The sequence below is a fragment of the Parasteatoda tepidariorum genome, chromosome 2 (genome assembly GCF_043381705.1).
Source record: "Parasteatoda tepidariorum isolate YZ-2023 chromosome 2, CAS_Ptep_4.0, whole genome shotgun sequence".
NCBI lineage: Eukaryota > Metazoa > Arthropoda > Arachnida > Araneae > Theridiidae > Parasteatoda > Parasteatoda tepidariorum.
Genome location: NC_092205.1, coordinates 24654979 through 24678349, shown reverse-complemented (window position 1 = coordinate 24678349; position 23371 = coordinate 24654979). Strand labels below are relative to the sequence as shown.

General features: G+C 25.0%; 1 protein-coding gene across 2 annotated transcripts; it reads left to right on the top strand.

Annotated features, from left to right (window-relative positions):
* Nucleotides 1–145: 145 nt before the first annotated feature.
* On the top strand, nt 146–22588 carry LOC107447876 (uncharacterized). 2 transcript variants are annotated; one of them, XM_043046202.2, is made up of 18 exons: nt 146–362; nt 2414–2524; nt 5266–5350; nt 5450–5501; nt 6763–6870; nt 7903–7951; nt 8202–8260; nt 8770–8805; nt 8904–8956; nt 11065–11125; nt 11269–11397; nt 11965–12104; nt 13329–13374; nt 14271–14336; nt 14779–14838; nt 15649–15731; nt 16758–16824; nt 20040–22588. In XM_043046202.2, exons 1-18 carry the CDS (start codon nt 326–328, stop codon nt 20097–20099), a joined length of 1302 nt encoding a protein of 433 aa, XP_042902136.1. In that variant the 5' UTR covers nt 146–325; the 3' UTR covers nt 20100–22588. The 2 variants fall into 2 exon arrangements, with proteins under 2 accessions (XP_042902136.1, XP_071033428.1); XM_071177327.1 differs by having other exon boundaries at nt 14271–14340; nt 14783–14838; nt 20040–20249.
* Nucleotides 22589–23371: the final 783 nt, after the last annotated feature.

Sequence of the window (23371 nt, the reverse complement as noted above, 5' to 3'; positions counted from 1 at the left end):
GACATTTTTTCGAAAATCGAAGTTTTCTACTGGCGAAAATCGAAGTAAATAGAAAGTAAATACGTAAATATTGCGTGATTTTTTGAAATAAATTAACTTTCTGTTCATAAGCAATTTTAATTCATCTACCGTGTTGGCATCAATATTTCAGGAAACTTGTTTTGGTTTCTCATCAGACTTATTTACTAACAAAAGTGTTCATTGCGGAACTACTTCATAAATTAGGAAATTAGAAACTATAGAGATAATTTTTATTTTGAAATATTTCTTCCGATAATTCAAAAACAAAAGTTTTTGAGGCATTTGTGTAATTTTAATTGATAAAATGTCTGTTAGTCACCCTTTACTCAAACAACTGAAAGGTGAATTTTCTTGTTTTTAACTTAATTTAAATAGTTGTTCCCGTCAAAGACTGTTTATACTTGTAGCATACATCCGAAAGAAACTTTAAAATACCGTTTCCCTATTTTGGAAGCATGGATATAAGTATTCTGTATAAAAATCCTATTGCTAGTTAATTAGCTGATAATTGTACTTACTCTTTGAATAAATTTGGTGTTTTGTTGAATGAATTTTAAATCAAAATGTTCAGTTATTGGAAGCATTCAACATAGTGGAAAAATATAGTCAGTTTTCGAAAAAGTTTTGATCGAATTGTGTCAAATTAAATTTATAAATACATTATTGAATATTAATGTGAAAAGATAACAGAGAATCTCATTTTTCCTAGACTTTTTTGTTCTATTTATTTTCATGAATAAAATTGAATTATGAAAAAAAAATTCAATTTAGTGTCCCTCTTATTTTGGCGATTTTTTTTGTATTCTTACTGAAAACAGAAAATTCCTTGAAAGTGAGATTTAGTGACATGCTAATAATAATAAGTCAAGATAGAAATATGGGAAATTTTATGTGCCTAAGTACAATAACAAAATATCCCCCCTAGGGGAACCCTATTCTACAATCCATGTTACATTGTTTTGTTGGAAAGCTTACTTTCTAGAAGAAATATTTTTAAATGAATTTAGATAATGACCATTAAGCTGTTTTTTATAGAGGGGAAATGGAATTATTCAAAATGTGTGAAACAAGATTCTTTAGAATGCATAAATACACAAAAATTTGTATGGAGTTAATTTAATTAGTAACTAGTATCTTAATATGTTAATGAAAGGAAGGTTAATTTCCAAATTTTTACCATAATTTTTCTAAATTACTTTCTTGACTCTCTGCTTCTGGGGGATTGTTTCTTACTAAATAGTGTTCAAAATTTCAACTGGAGGTCTATACCAGAAGTTATTGTATTCCGGATTTTTCGTGTCATTCTTCGTTGTCTGGAACAAGAAGCAGGACCAGTGATTTTTTGCTCAAAGATTGCATTGTATCTTAAGACCATTGCACTGTGAACTTTTGCGAATTAAAATTTTGAAACTCATTGCTAAATTTTGTTAAAGAGACTCTTATATACATGTGATTCTTCCTCTTATTTGATTCTTTTGGTTTGTCAGATTTTCGCCATTTTGTATATAATATCACGATTTCTTTTCATGCAATTTTAATATAAATTATTGATTTTCATATTTACCTGATTAAAAAGTTACGCGATGCGAATCATATTCACTCAATTTAAAAATCCTACATCAGGATTTCTACTCTCACGAATTTAAAGTCCAACGCTGCGATTTGTATTCACGTGTTTTTAAAATCTAATGTTGCGATTCATAGTCACGCATTATTAATATCAAATCTTGCAATTCGTATTCACACGGTTGTAACATCAAGCATCAATTTTACATATTTATACATGATTTGCTGTACATTATGATTCCTATTCACGCAATTCAAAAATTATGAGCCACAATTCGTATTTGCGCAATTTAAAAATTCGATATTGCAATTTGTTATTTCTCCTTTTCAAAGTCCAATATCTCAATTCCTATTCTCGCGATTTTAAAATGTTATATTGCGATTCTTGTAAGGAGTAATTTTTTTCTTGAAGTAGTTACTATGAAGGTATGATATTCTTCATTAGTAGATAATTTAATTATGTTAAATATGAAACATGTATGGTTGTATCATATATTAATTATTGTCTCAATATAAATTTTTTGCACATAAAATTTTCAGGGTTTTATAATTTGTGTCACAATTACCCTTGCTGTGCATAATGATGGTGTAAGTTTCCATTTCTGGCGACCATTTGCATGGTTTTTTTTCCAATCAAAATTTTACCCAATTTTTCAACCTGAATTATCAGACACAAGACTAAAATAAAATTTTTAAAAAGAAAAGTAATAAATTTATAATAATTTTTAAAACTATAGATGACTTAAATTTTTATTTAAAAAAAAACTTTTTTTCACAATTTTTATTGTAAAAATGGTTTGTTTACTACATGTAAAATTTTTTGCAGGTTATGTTCTTGATATAAGGAATGAGAGTGAAACAGAAATCCGAGATTTTCATCCTACTGTCTTACCTCTCTGTCAAACTTTAGAGGAAATTTTTCAAAAAGGAGTAAAATGTGTGTGTTGTTTTAAACATATTATAATACTGATGTGTATTTTTATACTTTTGTTTAATAAGTACACATTCTTTCAAATTCAATATTTATTTAATTTAATTATGCATTTTGTTCAATTTATGAAATTTTATTTTTGATTATTTTATAAAAGGAATTTGTAATAAAAATCCATAAATGAAAATTAACACCATGTGAATTTTTTTAAAAATCTAATGTATAAATGCTTGCTTAGAAAAGGTTACTGAGTATATTAATGTTTTCTGGAAGTTTAAAAAATATATTCTTTTTTTCAAAAATTAATAAAAGTATATTTTCTACTAAAATGTGGAAAAATATAATTATTTTTATTTTTTTACGTGCCCTTTCAAAATATTAAAATTTTAATTTTTAAAATTAAAACTTTTATTTAGGATAAAATGCTTAAAGGTTTTTTAATTTCACCTTTGTTCTTTATTTTATGTATCTATATTTTACTTTTTCAAAACAGTTTTATTACATTTTAATTAATAAAATAAGTCTCTTTCTCAACAAAGCCATATGTAAGAGGAATTGTACAGTTTCTGTTGAATTGGAGCACCAATGGGCAGAAGATTGTCTTAGTTCCTTTTCTTGTTAGCATTAGCTGAGTGGTCTTCATGCCTTGGGTGCCCCTACCAGAAGAATAATCTCCGCATATTTTGCTCACCCCTTGTCACAGTGACACCGCTAATAGGACTTAAGGGGGGACAGCTATAGGACTTAATTACAGACAAATTATCTTTTAGCCCAACAAAATTAGTTGTGACCTATTTTTTTTAACAACCGAATTGTCTGTATAGTTACAAAAACTGCTCTTAAATGAACATTTACTCATTTATGAACACCATCTTAAGTATCTAGAATTCATTCTAGATTCAGAGGTTGTAATCACCATATTGAACATCTTGTTGTAAAAGCTCGCAAACTGCTTAATATACTTAGATGCATAGCTGGTAGAGGCAGGTACACATATTCTACAAACTACTTATAGTATTATACATATATCAGGTCTATCCTGAAATATTGATTACTAATATACTTCTATGCTTCCGAAACAAATTTTCACGAAAAGGAGCAAGTCCAGCTTAGTGTCGCTCAAAATATCATGGGGCTTAAAAATAGCTGTTCTACCAATATTTCCATATACAAGGCTGATTTTCAGCCTCTGTATATTCAAAGGAAAGTAAATCTTGTCAAGTATTTTAATAAACTTTACATTATGTCTCACAAAATTATACTTTTTATTTGCATGATTGGCAAAACAATCAAAGGCTAAAAAAGTATAGACCTTTTTAATATGGCATGATCCCAAAGTCAGATTTCTCACAAGGTTATGCCTATTTTTTTTAAAATTTTTTTTATAAAGAAATTGCATTGTATTGCAATATTTTTGGAAGTTCTACCTAGAGCATTCTCTCACCTCGATCTTAATACATCTGTAAATAAGAAAACCGACCTTGAAGTTCATTTTGGACATATGGCTTTGGAGATTATTAAAAATTCTCCAGAATATGCTATTCAAGTATTTACAGATGGCAGCTGCACAGCCATTCTTAGTAGAAGTGGTAAATATATTAAGACTCCTTCCTACACATGAATCTATACTACAATGAAATTCAGATACTTGCTATCTATTTCAAAGTGAATTGCTGGTAATTAATAAGGGCTTGCTGCTGTTTTAATCTATGATAAGGACTTAAATGAACTGCGGATTTTTTATTTTTATTTCACTGCAATTCCTGAGTGAGTGGACTTCAGTGAGTGATGATACTAGCATTTCTATTCTGCTCAAATTGAAATCAATTACCCAACATCACAACAAACACCTTCAGTGGATTCCTTGCCACGTAGACGATCATTTTCACCTGATATTACAGATCAGGTGATATCTGATATTATTTATCAGGTGAAAATGATCGTAATCTTGCAATTGCAGACAGATTTGCAAAGGAAGATTCAGAGCACCATCTCTACTTCTCTAAAGTATTAAGTGTCTATTCTAATACAGTACAAAAACTCAATATGTCATGGCGCTTTAAACCTAAGCATCATTAGTATAGCGGAAGTTCTGGTGTGGTGTTGTACATTAAGTGTGACAGGAGTTCACAAACCGCGTCGGCCAGATTGGCAAGAGGACATGTCAAGAGCCTTTCCATTGTAGACGGATCAAAGAACTTTCAGACCCGTAAGAAATGCAATATGTCACAAGCGTTATCTAAATACATCTTGTGGTGTCTTGAACTGACAAGAGAGGATTTAACATCAATTCCTTTGACTGTTATTGATTTCTTAAATATAAACAACCTGATGAAACTTACTTGACTTCTGTCAAAAGAGGATTAGAAGCAACAGTCTCTTTTTTTGTTTTAAATGTACAGCTAATCATTAGTATGGATAGTGCTTTTTAATAAAAAGGTAATTACGGTCGAAGATTGAGTGAAAAGTTGCTTTGTTTAGGATACCATTTATTTTTTTATCTATAGTGCAAGCACTTTTGAGAGATATTTACAAAAATTCAAATTTGGACTTTTTTATGTTTAAGCCACACTTGAAAAAATATCTGCCTATGCCTGGTGGGCTTAGGCCAGATCTTCTAACTAGTTTCAATCAATCTGTATTTTAAACATTTCTTTTAAAATGTGGTTTTTATTTTATATTAAAATTTAGTAATATTTTAATGTTATTTGTTTATTTTAATAATTGGATATCTTCAATTTTTGCAGCTAAAATCAATACACCATTTGGATTAATGCGAAAAGACTACTGGTTTTGGATGTATCTATTGTATGAGCAGAGAGATCAACTTAGGTATTGGTTTTAAAAAAGTTCTCTTTCTTTAATATGTAATATTAAAGAAATATTATATGTATGTAAATATTACAAAGATATTTTATTTTACACCCATAGAATTCCCTTCAGCTTAACAGATGCAATAGAAAATGTACATATCTCTAAAAAGGTAAATATTAATATAATTCAAATAACTTTGCAAGGGTACACAAGCTCTTTTTAAAAAGGGATTGTAAAAAAAAATTTTACATGGTTAAAATAAATGTGTATATATTAATATATTTATATATTTTAATATATTTTTATATTTTAATATATTTTCGTATTTTAATATATTTTTATATATTTTATATATATTTAAATTACTTCTGGACCTGAATAATATATGCAAATGACGTTCGCGCGAATGACACCACCATCGCGGATGAGTTTTTACTATTACTGAAAAAGAAACAAATAATCCGCCTCTTCCGGAAAAGTTTGTCTTTTTCAAATTACCTAGAATAAAAAGATTGGTTTTTGTGCTTTTTTTTTTTTTTACAAATGCAAGCATGATTTAAAATTACATTCACACTCTTTAAAATCTCACATTGAGATTCCTATTAACAAGATTTAAGATTACGCATGGTGTTTTGTATTTTTACAATTTTATATCAAATATCGCATTTCGTATTTACTCGATTTAAAAACCACTTTAATGATTGATGTGCCAGTGACTTAAAAATTTATGCATTGAATTCATATTCACAGTATTTAAAAATTAAACATTGAGATTCATATTTACGCGATAAAATATCGAGATTCAAATTCATGTAATTTAAAAATCACACATTGAGATTTATATTCACACAATTTAAATAAATAAATAAAATCTAGCATAGATTTTTTTAATAAAATGTTAAAAACTTTCCTTGGATGAATATTTCCTGCAAACACTTTTTTCTTGCTTAAATTTCGAGTATTTTTTCAATTTTGTAAAAAGTGTTTTTGCACATAATATTTTTAAATTTTAGCTTTTCTGTTTTTCTTTGTCAAACTCATTCCTATGATATAAATCAATATAGAGTTTTATAAAAATTAAATTTTTTTTAAAAAAAATTTGATTTTTCAAGCGAATTTTCCGAAGTGAGGTGGCGACGAAAGGATTGAAACTAGTTACAAGAACTAATGTGCCCAGAAAGTTTCTTAATTGAGGTTTTGTGCTCGTATAAAGTATTTTATTTTATCTTAGTCTGATTGCTTCCTTTTATTTGATTCTTAAGCATAATTCTATAACTTTAACATCTTATGTCCATATTTATTTTTATGTTCTGATTATCTTTTACATTTTCTTGAGCAGTAAATGTATATTTAAAACATGTGATATTAGTTTGCAATTATTATCATGTATTTTTATTGCAATCTACTGAGCAAATAATATTTTGTGGTAGGTTTTCACAAATGTTGGAAGAGGCAGGCTATTTATTAGAATAGCATTATCCAAGAAACTTCTACAAACTCTTATTCAACTTCTGTGGAAAGATGAAGTGTTTCTATTTGTAAGTATAAAAAATTTTGACTGTAAAAAAGTATTTTATATACTGTTTCATAACTTAAAAAGTCTATTGACAATAAAAATTGTAATTAATACAGGATAAATAAAAAAGTATTTATTGATAATTGTTTATCAAATTAGTTAAATTTAATTCTCGCAGATAATGTTTAAAATGGTATAAAAGCTCTTTTATAATTGGGTAATTTTTATTAAAAAATTAAGGTTAGCTTCAAATAAAAAAATGAAAGCTTGTACATTTTTTTATGGGATTTTACTAAAAGTACTTGTATTTCTAAAATTTTTATCCAGATTGGTTTCAAAACTTTTTAAACATGAAAAACATTAAAATTCATTTGTTTAACATACAATTTATGTTACACATAACTTATATTAATTTAAATTTATGCAAGAATGAGACAGCTGTATGAAAAATAAAGGAAACTAAAATTATATTATCTTGTTATGAAAATCAGCGTCATTTAAGAGGTGATATGGATTCTTTACTTTTAACAAAATTTTTCGCTACGGCTTAAAAAGCCATGTAAGAAATCTTGTTTTTTCAACTTGGAAAAACTAGGTTTTTGTGCCAAAGTGGCAAATATAGAATTTGCATTAACAATTCCACAGCAATTTTGTGCCTCAAAGATAAAAATGTTTTAAAATATTAGATGAATTGGACTTTAATATGTTAAATTGAATTATGTTTTAGCTGAGATTTAAAATCATTGCTATTACAATTACGATTTTTTCTTCAATTTAAAAAAATTAACTTAATTAATAAAAAAACAAAACAAAAGTCTTTATATAGGTGTATTATTTATATCATTGTTATTTCTTAACCAACAGAATTTAGTACAACAATATTTGCTATTAAGATTACTGTTTCTGCTGGTTTTTCCATTTTCTACTGTTACAGCAAAAATACCATTCCTGAATTCAAAACTTAAAAGGAAGTTTTAAAACTCTAAAATTTTAGTAGATAGTGAGTACTTATTTTTGCTTTCAAATTAATAAATATTCTAACCTTTTTTTTTAGTCTGTTTATGATCCAAAGACATCAATTCTAGGAAATGAAATCATGTTTGGTAAGCAGAGTTTGCTTTATGTTATTTTATCTTTTGTAAAATTTTAAGAAAAAATCATTTAATTTATTCAATTTTATATTTGTACTATTATTTGCATAACTCTAAAAATGTAACAAGTTATAAAATAGTGTGAGCGGTTAACAACAAGCTCTTTAAAATATTTCCAAAGCATGCTGTCTTTCTTACGTTCTGTGCATTTTTTTCAACAAAAATGTTTAACTGAAAATTAGTTTTTCCCCTTTATTTCCAGAAATATTTTCTTCTCTTCTGCATGAACTGAATAAAGTTGAATTTAAGTTGGAATTGAAAGTAAGTTAACTTAGTTTCTATGGTAATAGTAGAACTTTAAAATTTTGTTTTGTATAACTGTTTGAAGGTCGGTATGTGTATTATCATTAAGTAGATTAAATTAAACCAAATATTAAAATATGTACAAATTTATATGCAATAAAATAATCTTGGTAAATTTTTAAAATTTTATTAACTACAATTATTCTAAAACTGTTTTTAAAGATAATTACATTTTTATTTGTTTCCCTTATTGCTATATAAAATCATAGATCTATATTTTTATTTGTTTGTTTATTTCTTTATTATTTGTATGTAACAAGATAACATTTTGGTCAATATCAAATATTATGCTCCACTTAATCATGTATCTTGATGGTCAGATTGTTACTTGGTTATGTTGAGTCTTGGATAAATATTTTTTAGAAGTCAAGAGTGAAGTGTGTGAAGTTTTTTTTTTTTTCAAGTTAAGATATAATTTATTTTAAAAATTTTAATGAATTAACATTAATTTCTAACTTTATTTCTAGAATGCCAGTTTTCTAGATGAAACATGGCAATTAGGTGTAAGTATAAGTTTTATTTTTATACTTAATTATTTGTTTTTATCTTTAACATATTTTTAAGTGGTTTATTTTTAGGAATTAATTATGTTATTTTACAGGTTTATAAAAAATATGAATTTGTGCCTTGTAAAGAAATGGGTATAACTTTTGCGTGAGTAGAAAATTTTGGTTACTTTGTAAATGATTTTTATGAAATTATTATGAATAAATTTAAATTCTTTTTAAACATATTTTCACTTTAATAAAATACCAATTTAGCACCCCTTCAAATTTTGATGAAAAGTGTTAAGTCAAGCGGTTTAACTGTAAATATTGTAAAATATGATTATAATATCTGATTACAGAAATAAGTTTCTGAAATATGTTTTAATTTAACTTTTGATAACCACATTATTTATCTATTTATTTTTATATAGAATTTCAGAATGCTTGTTTCACATGTAATCGATTAACAATAAACAAATAAAAAATAAGTTAAATGGAAGATTAATATTAAATTCAATGTATTTGTCACAAATTTACAAGGAAATTTTATCAGAATCAATATCAAAAGCACTTCCTCTTCTAATTTCATGCCTACCTTTTATATAAATAATTATATTAAACAAATATTCCAGCTATTGATCTAACAAACTGATCTTAGAGATATTCTTTTAGAAGTCTCATTAATAATTTTTAAAAATGTCATATTTTTTTTACCTTTGAAAAATTAAGCATGTTTGATTTAATGTTGAACAGTATTTTATGTGCTGGATGTTATAAATTTTAACAAATTTGAAAATAATTTCTAAAATTTTAGGTAGTTAATTACCTATAAATATCTCAATAAAATTATTTAATTATTTTACCTGTATTTTATTGATCAATTAATTCTGTAAAAATAACAGAGTTTGTTTAAGCAGGGATTAAATAAATGGTTAAAAGTTATTATCTACTCTTAGAAGGTTTACGTTTTTACAATGTCATTGATCTGGAAGCACCCTAGTGATCTTTTCTCTCTCTCTCTTTTTATATACTATGCATACTTTACTATTTGATTTATCTATCTTAAATTTGTTTGGTGCTTTTCTTCATCCATTGAACTCTATATTCAACAGTGGTGCCAACCATTACAATTTATCCATAATATTATGAGATTACAATCGTACTGTTATACATTAAAAATTAAAGTTTTTGAGAATATACGTTGTAATCTGTTTAAGATTTTTTTTTTTAAAATTTCCCTATTGTATATAAATTGTTTGTAAATAATCCATGATAATTTTTTTTATTTCTTACACAGTTCTAAAAACAATAAATAAAAAAATAAAAAAAAGCAGTTTGATAGAAATAAGAAATGAAAAAGCAAAGAAATCATATCTTTTCCCTATTCAACAAAGCAAATAATATTTTNACTCTATATTCAACAGTGGTGCCAACCATTACAATTTATCCATAATATTATGAGATTACAATCGTACTGTTATGCATTAAAAATTAAAGTTTTTGAGAATATGCGTTGTAATCTGTTTAAGATTTTTTTTTTTAAATTTCCCTATTGTATATAAATTGTTTGTAAATAATCCATGATAATTTTTTCTATTTCTTACACAATTCTAAAAACAATAAATAAAAAAATAAAAAAAAGCAGTTTGATAGAAATAAGAAATAAAAAAGCAAAGAAATCATATCTTTTCCCTATTCAACAAGTTATTCTTAAAACTTCATCTTCCCTCCTGATGAAAAAGCAAAATAACATAAACTGAATTCTGAAATGCTGTTTGCAAACATTTTTCATGATTCAAATACAGGGTGATAAAAAAGCAATAAGAGCTAGTTATAACTTAATCAAAAACTAGAACATTAATTTCAAAAAATTAGTTTGCTTTTATCAATTTATATTAAAGTTTAAAATGTCAGTGTTGTGTATTTTTTAATTTAGTACCTTTTTCCAAGTGTACTTTTTAAAAAAAATTTTCATGCTTATTTTTATTAATATTATAACCTATATAGAATTATGTAGTATATGCACCTTAAAATTGCCCTAATTTGAATTTCATAAATGCTTACGGTATATATTTGTGGTGTATTGTACTTCTAATTTCTAGTTGCTAGTTCGAAAAGTCACTCCAATAAAATCTTATATTTCAACATAAATTAATATTGCTAAAATCCTAAAGTATGGTAATATCTTTATATTTTAGTTTTAGCTTATCATTTTTATGCTGCATTATAACTATTCTGTGTACAAAAAGAAAATGTTTGTTCATTTGTTTTCAGGTATATTAAGGGAAGAATTGTGGTCGTTAAAGTAGATCCTGGAAGTGTTGCTGCTGAAGAAGTATGTATTTCTGTTTTTTGGTTAATATTCCACATTATGTTAGCTTTTTTTTTATTTTGATAACTTATGCTTAAGTTTGATTGAAATTAATAATTGCTAAATACAATTTGGCATTGAACCAAATTCACTATATTATTTTATAGAACCAAGTTGAGCCTGGTGATGTACTAGATGAGTTATATGGACAAAGTCTCTACAAATGTAACAAAGGTTTAATATCAGCTTTGGCAAACAAATATCGTGGCCTTCCTATTTATCTATCTGTGGTTAAAGTACGTATACTTAGAGCTGTCAGATTTTTTCTTGTTAAGTTTTTAGCAAATACTTTTTTTGCATATTGCTAGTCCTTTCAATAGTTGTAGAGTATTTTTAAGAATTTTCCATAATCAATTTATATTCTGTTATACAAAGAAATTTATTATAGCATATAAGTAGAAATAGGGCTTTAGGGTTTATGAAATGTTGCGCAAATAGCATTTCAGTAACAAGTAACTCTTATTTTGTTTTGTTTTTAAATATCAATTTTTCCAACTGAAAAAAATAAATGTACTACTAAACTAAGAATTGTTAAATGTACTACTAAACTAAACTAAACATAGATCTATAAAAGTTTTTTTTAAAAATAAAATTTAAAAAAAGTAATTTAAACAATTTTATGCTGAATTATTAAAAAATAAATATATGCTGATATTTAAATTACTGAAGTCACTTGTTATATAGTTATCCTATAAAAAGACAAATATTTTATTTTATTTTTAAATTTACTTATATGGATTTTAATATACTCAGTATGTTTTAGACATTAAAAATGGAGGTTAATATGTATTTTTAATTTAAAGGGTTTTTATGTGGGAAGTATTTATTCTCCTTTGAAGCCTATCTTTGAAAAACTTCATATTAAGATAACTCCTGAAAAGAAACAAGTAAATAAACCAGAATTTGTTCAAGAGCTGAGCTCTGACTCATCCCATTCTGGTAGGTAAGTCAAATATTATTTATTATTTTTTTACTGTACACATTTAACATTACTGTACACATTTAACATGTCATTAAATCCAAATTTTATTTTTACATCTTGATGTGAATATTCGATCCATTTTAGTTTTTACCATAATTCAGAAGCAAGGGCATAAAAGCTCCAGATACATTTGTGGATTTATAAAATAATATTTTGTCTTGTTTTTAACTTTTAGTTTAAAAAATAATAAAAAAATTAATTTAAAATAGAAATAAAACTATTGACACAGTTAAAAAGAAATTTTAGAACACTGTAGTTTACTGGTTACAGAATGCATTGAAAATATTTTTGTACTTTCTCTATAAAAGAATGTCAAAATTAGAGCATATGTTCTGTACAAAATAATAATGAATACACTTTTACGGTGATTCCGCTACTCTTCAAAACCTATGGTTTCTTGAGACCCAGGAATTCCATATTTTTTATTCCCTTTTTACTAAAAGCTTGTCCCTATTAAAAATATGAATTCTCTACCTCTTTGTCTATTTATTAATGTTAGCATTCATAATTATTCTATCTATTTATAGACTAAACAACAAATTTCTAAACAAGAGTTATATTTGAATAAGGAGGTCCGTATTGAAAACTGAATTCTTACCCTTTTTATCCATTTATTAATATTGGTGGTCATAATTATTCTATTGATTGATAGATAAAACAAATAATTTCAGAACAGGAGTTATATTTGTATAATTTTAAAAGTTTTTAATTAGGGCTGATCAAACACTTGCATCAAGTAAAATTTAATTAGGGCTGATCAAACACTTGCATCAAGTAAAAGCAAGATGCAATTTGGTATTTAGAATTATTCTAATTGTCTCCTGTTTATTTCTTTGCTATTAATAATAGGGGGAAAAAAGAAATTTTTTCTATAAATTTAAAGTTTGGTTAAAACTTTGTCTGCATAAATTTGCTAGCATGCTATTTTTTTCCCACATTGAAGAATTACGCATCAACAGGTATGAGTAATAAGTTATTTTTAGCATTCCCTCTACATTTTTTGGTATATTTGACGTGTTATAAAATGGAAGGAAAATCAATGCGTTTAATTATAGAGAACACAAATAATATAAAATCACTTACTATGTTGACCTTATTTCCATAATTGTTTCTCTTTCATTGTGTTTTAAATCTTTTAAGCTTTCTTGAAAAATGATAATGCATTTATTTGATTTTTTTTTTCAGAATAAAATTCGATGTCTCACTACTTGGCAGGTTCCAAGTTCATAATGTAAGCTTTTTATTTATTTTGATTTTAACTGTTGCCTAAATATTTTTCTGTAATGGTAATTTTAAATGAATAAAAATTAATAAATATTATAACGATAGATAAATAACATATACCTATAAATAACATAGATAGGTTGTTATAACAGCAAATGATAAAACAAAACATCAAGAACTTTGTGAGTTTGAGATAAATTTAAATGCACTTGTTTACATTAGTTCTGACTATTTTCAAATTTCGATATTTGTTACTAATTTTGTAATGTAATTCTAAAGCTGTATTGTACTGCGCTGTTATGATCTCATTATTAATTTCTTTTATCCTCACAGCATAGCTTATTGTTTTATGTGTGTCAATGTTGTCTATGACCAATATTTATGCAACACTAATATTACATTAAAAATGTGATTTTTATGCATTTTAATTAGTATCATTAGTGATGTGTAGTATAAAAACAGTTTGATTGCTTGTTAGATGTTTTTGTTTTCATATAAGTTATACTTTTTATTGTTTTCTTAACAATTTTAATGTGAGGTAATTACAAAGTTGCCCTTTATTAAAAATTTTTTTAAAAAGTAATTAGATGTTTACTTTTTGCCATAAAAGTAAAATCATATTTTTGTATTACCAAACTCTTGAAAAACAAGAAACAGTTCATAAAAAAATTATTTTCATAGTTTCTGATTTTTAGATTTTATTATTTTTTTTTGCTTATTAAACAATATATCCTAGTTAGGAAAAAAAGCGTTTGTCCATAAAAGGAATTACTACATTTCTTTATTTAAAATATAATCTCTTTAAAAGTCTATTTATCATCATGTACAGTATCAACAGTTAAAATAATTTATGTGCTTTGTTTGTGTCAGATATTGACGATTTGAAATATTATGATATTATAGGATGGCAAAGCTCAATGCATCGATCAAGCTATTAACAAAGCAATTGATTTAAATTTGGAGCCTAAAGCAAGTATATTTTTGCATTTTTTAACTTTCCTTATTTATTTTAAAAAAGATTTCTATTATTTCCTGTTTTAATTTTCTAAATTTTAAAATATTAATAGGTTGTTAAAAGTGCTAAATATAGCTTTTATTACTCAAAAGAAGAAAAAAAAAGCACAAATGAATTGAAATTTGTGACTTTTACTATAAATATAAGATTGAAATCTAAGGAAAAATTGTAATAACCTAAACTTGATGTTAGATTTGGGATTATACAAATTTTTTTTTATTTTTTTATTTTGTGTTTGTAATGTAAAAGGTTTTTTTTTTACACTCCAAATGAGTGTTGCCAAATGAAACAAAGAAATTACATTCTGCATCCTGACATTTTTGAATTATGTTTAAATATTATCTGAAATTGAATATATTTACACAACTTTTAATTATTGAATTTTTTATTTTGCAGGAAGTGATTTTACGGATATCTGAAAGAGATCTTACTATTCATAATAAAGAGGACACAGAAGTAACTTTCAGTTTTTAATATTTGAGAATGGAAATTCAATTAAAAATTTAATGTCTAAACCAATTTTCGTACAAGTAAAACATAATGTTCTGTGAAATATTATATATTTTTTAACTTTGCATGTTGGTAGGTTTTTTAACTGTGAAAGCACGTTTTTAAATTAGATAAACAATTTTTTATTTATTAATCAAATCTCTATATTCTAGTATAACATTATACTAGTATCCAACTTAATACTAGTATATATAGACAATTCTGTTAACACTGCTTGTAATCTACATTTATTTACTTCATTTTTACAATGATTGAAAAAAATATAAATTCAAGGTGGTGATTTCAGAACAGTGTGTATTTATGATCTGATGTAATATTATAAATTTTGTGCAGTGATATATTATAATGTTTAACCACTCTTTAACATTGCGGGATAAAAAATAATTATTCAGAATTTTCAAAATAATTATTCAGAATTTTCAAAATAATTATTCAAATTTAACTAATACACCATCTAACATTCATAACACATTGTTATGAATGTTAGATGGTGTATTAGTTAAAACATATATTGATAATTAATTTTTTAAGCTCTAAAAATTCAAAAATAAAAATACTATTGTTTTTTGTTGTATTTCTTAAAAATATGAATTTTCTTTTTTAATAAATATTAATTAATTTTTTTAATAAATTAAATATTAATTTTTGTTATAAATATTATTTTAATAAATATTAACTTAAAAATATTAAATTTCTTTTTTATTATGAATTATTATTTGTTAATGAATAAATTTTTTTCTTAAAACTTCGTCACAGGTTATTCTTAATAAACATTTCTCTGAAATATCTGCTTGTGGTCGCAAGAAAATTTGCCCAAACATCTTCGCCTTTATTTTTGGGTAAGTTAGTGGAATTTACATATACTGCTTGTAATTATAACCATGTGTATAACTTTTACCTTTTTGCTCTTTCTTAACGACTATTTAACTTAGTGGTATTAAAATACGATTTCACAGATAACTTCAAGCACAATTTTTTAAAATTTTATCAGCGTCTGAAGTCTGAAACCGTATTAAATAATTATCAAGTCTTTTATATTCAATGTTTAAATTAACTAAATACAGTGGTGATCAAAGTCATTTTAAATCAAATTTATGAAATCAGATACACAATATTAAAGCATAAGTTTTGCCATGACTTTAAATGTAATAATAAATTTTTCTGGAAAAAAAGGAAGAGTTAACAGCTATATATTTTTAAGCATTATTATTAATTTTTATTTCGCAAGAAACCTTCATTTTGTGCATCTGTTGAAAGTTGTTTTTGAATTAATTTCAGTTAATTAATTTTAAATTTAACTATGCATAATTAGGCATTATAATTCTGCAATCTGCAATATAGGTATTTACAGTAAAGATATTAATGTTTAATATTGTATAGGACGAAGTTAATGTTTGCCACTGATGACTAAATATAACAAACGTCGATTTAAAAACTGTCCATCAGTCTTCACCTTATTGCCACTTTTTTACTAGAAAGTTTACCCCATAAGTATTTTATTGTTGTGTTTTTAATAAATATTTAATCATTATGACTTTTTTTATAATATTTTGAAAATTACTCTATTTCATGTTTGTTTTTTAAAATATTTCTTCATTTCAAAATAAACCTTGTATTGTTTACCATACTGTAAGAAATTTTTTAAAAGAAATACCTTACATTATTAATACCAGCTTCTTTAATTAATTGAAATTTTCAATGTTTTTCAAAAGTGGCCACTGTTAAAGGTTCTACAACTGGCTAACAAAACAATTTCATAATTTTGCTCCATGTAATATTGCTATAATTCTATAAAATTATATTTTTCTTTTCATATTACTTGTGATAGTATAATATTATTATTTATTTTGCTTGTCTTCCAATAGAAATACAAGCTGTACTATTGCTGATGAATTTCAATGCTATGTAATGAAAGCTTCTTCAGAAACTGCTGTAAGTTTGCTAATGTACATTATAAATTATTTATAATATAATTTCTGTGTTATTTAGATTATCTTTAAAATTGTTAAATGTACCCTGTCAGGTTTTCTTTTTTCTTTCCATTTACTTCTTCAAAAAATTTGATTAAACTGTACTAACTAGCAAAGGTTTAATATTACTCACAGATAATGGTCAGTTTTTTGTTAGTCTAGGCTAAAGGTGCTTATAGTTTTGAAGTTCTCGAATTCCCTCTTAACAACATGTCGTCTCTGAGCTTTTTATTCTGGACCCAGCTCAAAATGTGTGTTTAAAAAAATGAACACAGCTCAAAATGCATGTTTAAGAAAATGGACACAGCTCAAAATGCATGTTTAAGAAAATGGACACAGCTCAAAATGCATGGCTAAGAAAATTGACACAGCTTGAAACGTGTGTTTAAGAAAATGGATGTAGCATTTGATTCCATTTTTTAAACTTCCCTCTGGAAAATTTTTCTTTTTTTGAAGAATAAACTAATGAATTAAACAGATTCCTAATGTCCGAAGTAAATTTTTTAAAATTACGTCTTTTTTGGAAAATATTAAAAGTTAACAGTGTTTTTCAAGGTTGTTATAGGTTATATGTACTTATAATAATGGTATTAAATTAACGTGAACAAATTTAGATTTTTTAAAACCACTTCATTGTTTAGTGTTTTGCATATAAAGAGATGCCCGAAAAGTTTCATCCGTAATATCTTGCCTTCTGAACACCAAAATATCCTAGTGTTTTTGCTTAATGTTTAAAAAAGTAAGGAAAAGTAAGTAAGAAATTCTGTGTGTAGTTGTTAAATTTAGGTTGAACATTAACAAGACTCATTTTTAGCTGTGTGTCTATTTTCTTAAATATGACCTGTGTCCATTTTCTTAAATACATATTGCAATATGTATCAACAAAAAAAATTTCAATTTTATTTTTTTCTTACCCTGTTGCAACTTAAAACTTTTTACCTCATTTTTGGAACTTAATTTCTAGCTAAAAAAAATCTCATTGTTGACTCACTCTTATGCTGACTTCTGGATCTCTGTCTTAAAGGAATATACTGTTTTGCCCCCCCCCCAAAAAAAAAAATCATAATGATTTTGATTACTTTTTGCACAACATTTGAGAGATAGACATAAACTGATTTAAGAATATAATATGAGACTAAAATTGGCAAGAATTGAATCAAAATTTGAATAACCAAAAATATCCCATTAAGAGTTTTTTTCGAATTCAACTTATACTTAATTTAGAGCCAATGGGTTTCTTGAACTAATTTTGATTTCATCTTCGAGCTATCATTTCTAGTTATTAAAAGATGTTTTATAGGTAGATTTTAGCTTTTTATAAACTATTTTATAACCAGCATTGATCAGCTGACATAATTCTTAGCTTAATACTGTCATTGCTCCACTGCATTGGTTTGTAATTTTGAACGTAATCCAGAAGACAAGGAAACTCCAGGATCAAGTATTGTGAAAAATTTGCCTTTGTGAAGGCCTTTTAGATGGAACTAACCTGCATTTGTGTTACATGGAGACGAAAATCTCTCACTGTAATTCTAATGACATGACTCTTACCCATGATTCGTCTACCATTGAGGATATTTTACGTCAACACTATGGTCGATGCAAGACGGGTGTGGAATTCATATCGACCATCCATTGTTGTGATTCGAACCTGAATTACCTTATTGGTAGGTGAGCGCTTTATCCCTCACGGCCCTCATATGAATCATTATGCATCATCAAAAACAAATATTGTATGTCCTACCAAATTTTACTGTTTTCTTTCTCGTAACAACGAAATTTCGCAATGAGATTCGTCATTTTCTTATGGATTTTAGATGAGGTTCACAAGGAGAAAAACGTTTCAGGACCGCTTGTTTAGAGGATGAAAATATATATTCTAGAAAATAAATTTTGTATGTTGTAAATAAGCAAAAATAAATAAATAAAATTTAAATTTAGTTCAATGTTTTTAATTAGTTTCACCATTGGAGAGATCTGTGGAACAACATATTAAATGCTGTTTTTAAAACAGTCAAAAACAATTTTATGTTATGTTTATCTATTTAATGTGCAAAGTCTTTGAATAAGATAATATTTAATTGAATAAAATGTTTTGTTTTCTTAGTATTTATATGCATAATGTTCTGATTTTTTCAAGTGACCACTTTATGTTTTGAAAAGTTTTAAGTTCTTTATTTTTGAATTCTATTATTTTTTTATCACTCTTATACTATGTTTTCTGATCTATTTAATGATTAAGCTAAAAATTGTTGTAGCTAAAAAATTTTTACTGGGGAAGACATGGACAATTTTCTTTTTGTCCAGTTTAAATTCATTAAGGAAAAAAATACTTTTTTTAAAGTTAATCTTTAAAAATATCCAAAAAATCCTTTTTATATATACATTAAATAATAGTATTAACCAATAATCATTTAGTTTTGAGCAGAAATAAGCAATAATCGAACAAGTTGATCATTATATTTCATTTAGTTTGGCAACTCAAGGTGGGCCAAGGCCTTTTCTTGAAAATTCTTTAATATTTTTGTTAGCTTATAAAAATTGATAATCCGATAATAACTGTGTTAACTATGTACTATTTGAAAAAAAGCCTTTTTAAAATATAAAAATAATGCTCTTTTTGATTTAAGATAGAGGCCTACAATAAATTTTGCCCTGGGGGTTATATAGCTTGTATCAGACTATAGCCGACAATTTTTAAAAATAGAGCCCACTAAAAGATAAATAAGGTCAAATAAAGCTCATTGAGTATATTATTCAATAATGAAATTTAAAATTTTTGTTTCATGTACCTATTTTAGGATTCTATGTTATTCTAAAGTTATAATTTTATTTGTTCAATTTATTGCTATTTATTGTTGCAATGCATTTTTCAACTCATGGTTTTGAGAAAATTGATTAAATATAACCTTTATTTTAGTTTTTTAACTAAATGAATTAAAGTATTCTTAAACTGAGACAAACTAAAACAAATTAGAACATTCCACTTATTCTAGTAACAGATTTTAATATACTGTTATATAATTTTGTTTTGTTTAAAGATTTCTTAAACTATTAAATGTTATTTTTATTGACAGATAATTTTGTTAATATAATGTTGTGCCATAGTGTTTTATTTAAACTTTTTTCTATTGTCATAAATATATCATTTACAAATTAGTACATTTTTATTTATAGATATCAACGATACTTTCACTTGTTGCTCATGGATTTGTAAAAACTCATTGGGAAGTATGATTAATCATTTCCTGTGGGAAATAATATATTTTGCATGTGACGTGTCTTAAACATTTCTGAACAAGATTATTCCTTTGATGAACAAAATGACTGTTATACTCGACATTATTCCTTTGATGAACAAAACGACTGTTATACTCGATATTGTTCTTTAAAGTACTTTAATACCTGTTCTTTTAAACATTATTTAAAGTTCAGCTATTCAATAAATAAACATTTTCCTCGTGCAATATATGATAAGTTAAGCAATGAACATGTTAAATCCCAAAATTTATTTGGAAGATATTGTGATTTTAATTTGTCCTTTACATCAATACAGTTCTGTCTAAAAATGTATCTTTATCATATGTATTATGATTATTATAACTATTTTTTTAATATTATTTAATTTCTTTTATTTTTTTAATTGAAAGTCATTTATGAACAGATCACATTAAATTAAAAAAAACAACAACAACTTAAGATTGTATTTTAAGTTTATTTTTAAATTTTTTTCCCCCCAATTTCACTTTTTTCTTTTTATCTTAATATTGATTATTTTTATAATTTTGTGTATATTAAAAACTTCATTTACCTCGTTTACAGTTAATTAACATGAAACCTTTGAGGTTATATCCTTTCTAATATTGATTATGCTCTATTAAAACGTCTAATAATGTTTCGTTCATATTTTATTCTATTTTACTTCAATTCAATGATGAATTCTTACCTTATACAAAAATGTATTTTTGTTGATACTCTGTTTCATAAAATTATTATTCAAATAGCTTATAACACGAACTTTTAAGGTATTGAAATTGACAATTCATGTTTATTTCACTAAATACTTTTACTTTTTTTGATCAGTTAAAGGTATTCCCTAAATAAGAAATAGGCTTAATTGTTTTTTAAATACCTTTCTACTTTATTCTTAACCTTGTAGTTAATTTTTAATAATTAATTTCTTTATTAAAGTTTCTAAATTATTACAATTTTTTCCATTTTGTTTAGTTTTGTATTTATAAATTTTAAAATTTTGTATATTTTGTACTTTCATAAAATTTTTTACCACATAATTTTACAATATTTTAAATTATAGTAAGAAATTTTTATGTATTTTGCTATGTATGGTATTATTTTACTCTATATATTTTCTTTTTTATTATTTATTCTAGAATGTGTTGTTTTTATTATTGAAATTTTTTTTTGCGTGATTAAGTATGTTTTGTAATATTTTGTTAATTTTTAATCAAATCTCCTATATTTTATTCTGAAATGTTTGTTATTTATTTAAAACTATTGCTGGTTTAAAATAGAGTGCATATCATCACTGTCTATCAAGTTTCCTATTTAGGTACTAGAAATGAAGGTTGCCTAAAGTGCACTTTGTTTTCCAATATACTATAAGTTATGGAACAAAAATTATGAATGATGTATTAGTTATCAATGGGAATAATATTTATTTATTTAGCTTTATTATTCATTTTTATGAAGTTAACATTTTTAAACTTACATATATAGTGGTTTATATGAATCTCAGTGACTATACAGTCTGTTACATATATGTTGAAATGTTGTTATATTTCAATATAATTTGTTAACATTGTCAGTAATAAATTTTTTTTTACCAATAAGAAAATCTTTTTTCAGAATTTCTTTGCAATTTTAAAAATTGAGTTTCAAAAAAAAAGAAAAAAAAAAAGAAGAAAAATATGCATGTTCTTGAACTTTCTTATACAACATTTGCTACATTATTAATGTAAATAGAAATATGAGATTTATAAATATCATTACTAATTCACAAAAAATTGTAAATGTTTATACTCTTAAATAGTAATTTTAAAGACTACATTTATCTTGAGTGTATCTTAACTTTCCAAATACCTTTAAAGTAAAAGTGCTCAAACTATTCTCTGAATCAAACTTTTGTGCTGATAACTAAAAATTAATTTATTGTATGATATTTAAATAATATATATATTTTTTCTTTTGTTGTTTACTACAATTGATGTTTCTTAGTCATTTTATATGTATTTTCTAGTCCTTTTTTTAAATGTTAGGTATTATCTTAAGTATATATTTGTTTTGTTTATGAGTTAAAATATATTATACTCTTTCATACATTATTTTTATTTAAATAAAATAATGTTGCATTGCATTTAAAGACTCGATATATTTAAGAATGTTGTTCATTTATTTATGGAGATCTTGTGATGTTTCTTATGATAAACTTTGGTATTACATTTATTTTATTATGCTTCGCTGTTTTTTACTATAAAAATTAAAAGGAGTTTTAATGTAGTAAATAAAACAACGTTTTTTCCCCCACTTTTTATTTTTGCTTGTTTTTATATTTTTTTAATTTTTTGCTTGTGATATTTATAAAAAATATTGTTCAAATTACTATAAAAATGGTATATAGGTTATTTATAATCCTTTTATTCTTCTTTCTATTTTTTATTTTTGTATTACTACTTTCAAAATTAAAATAAAAATCAAACAAATTTCAAGTGTCTTAAATCAGTTTTTCTTCCCTAAAGTTATGGTGCACGTCTACCATACTACCATATATAAATATAACACGTCTACCATATATATNAAAGTAAAATCCGTAAAATGTCTTAATTTAGGGAAAAAGGGAAATCTTAGTAGTTGCTATTGGTTTATGAAATAGACCGAATGTTTCCCTCACAGAGCAAAGGGAAATATGTCCTGCTTTTAATTAAATGCATACTTGAGCCAAAAATAGATTTAAGAACAGGATGTGGCTTTTAAAAGTGTGAGAAAGTATTTCGATTAGAATAATTAATTAGGATGAAATTTTATAAAAGAAACTAACATAAAAAGATTAATTGAAGCTTTTTATGTTACATATATATATATATATATGTTATAATTTTTTTTTAAAAATATTAAACCTAACATTATGAAAAGATTTTTTAGCAGTAATTCAGTAATTATTAAATACAAATATGTAATAACATTAGTTCCTACATAAAATTTATTAATACTGGAAGTACTATCTTTAATAAATCAGTACATATTTTCTCATATGCTGATGATGTAAATATTATTGCAAGATCTGTCTATGCATTGGGTCAAACCATTTTTGAACTGAGGAAATCAGCAATAGAAATGAATGTGGAGTAAAACATTATATGTATTATGGTAAAAAGGAAACGATTCCTAAAATGTTTGAAGTTATTTCTTTTAAATTCGAATGTGTAACTATTTTTATCTGTTTTGGATCAGAAAATCAAAAATAAGAAAAAGGATTAGCCCAAACAATCACT

What these genes read in the sequence shown, in the direction of transcription:
- LOC107447876 (XM_043046202.2), top strand. Translation starts at nt 326, where the DNA reads ATGTCTGTTAGTCACCCTTTACTCAAACAACTGAAAG. An exon ending in ATGTACATATCTCTAAAAAG is followed by an intron (nt 5,502 to 6,762) that starts GTAAATATTAAT and finishes ATTTTGTGGTAG; the next exon opens with GTTTTCACAAATGTTGGAAG. An exon ending in GAAATGGGTATAACTTTTGC is followed by an intron (nt 8,957 to 11,064) that starts GTGAGTAGAAAA and finishes ATTTGTTTTCAG; the next exon opens with GTATATTAAGGGAAGAATTG.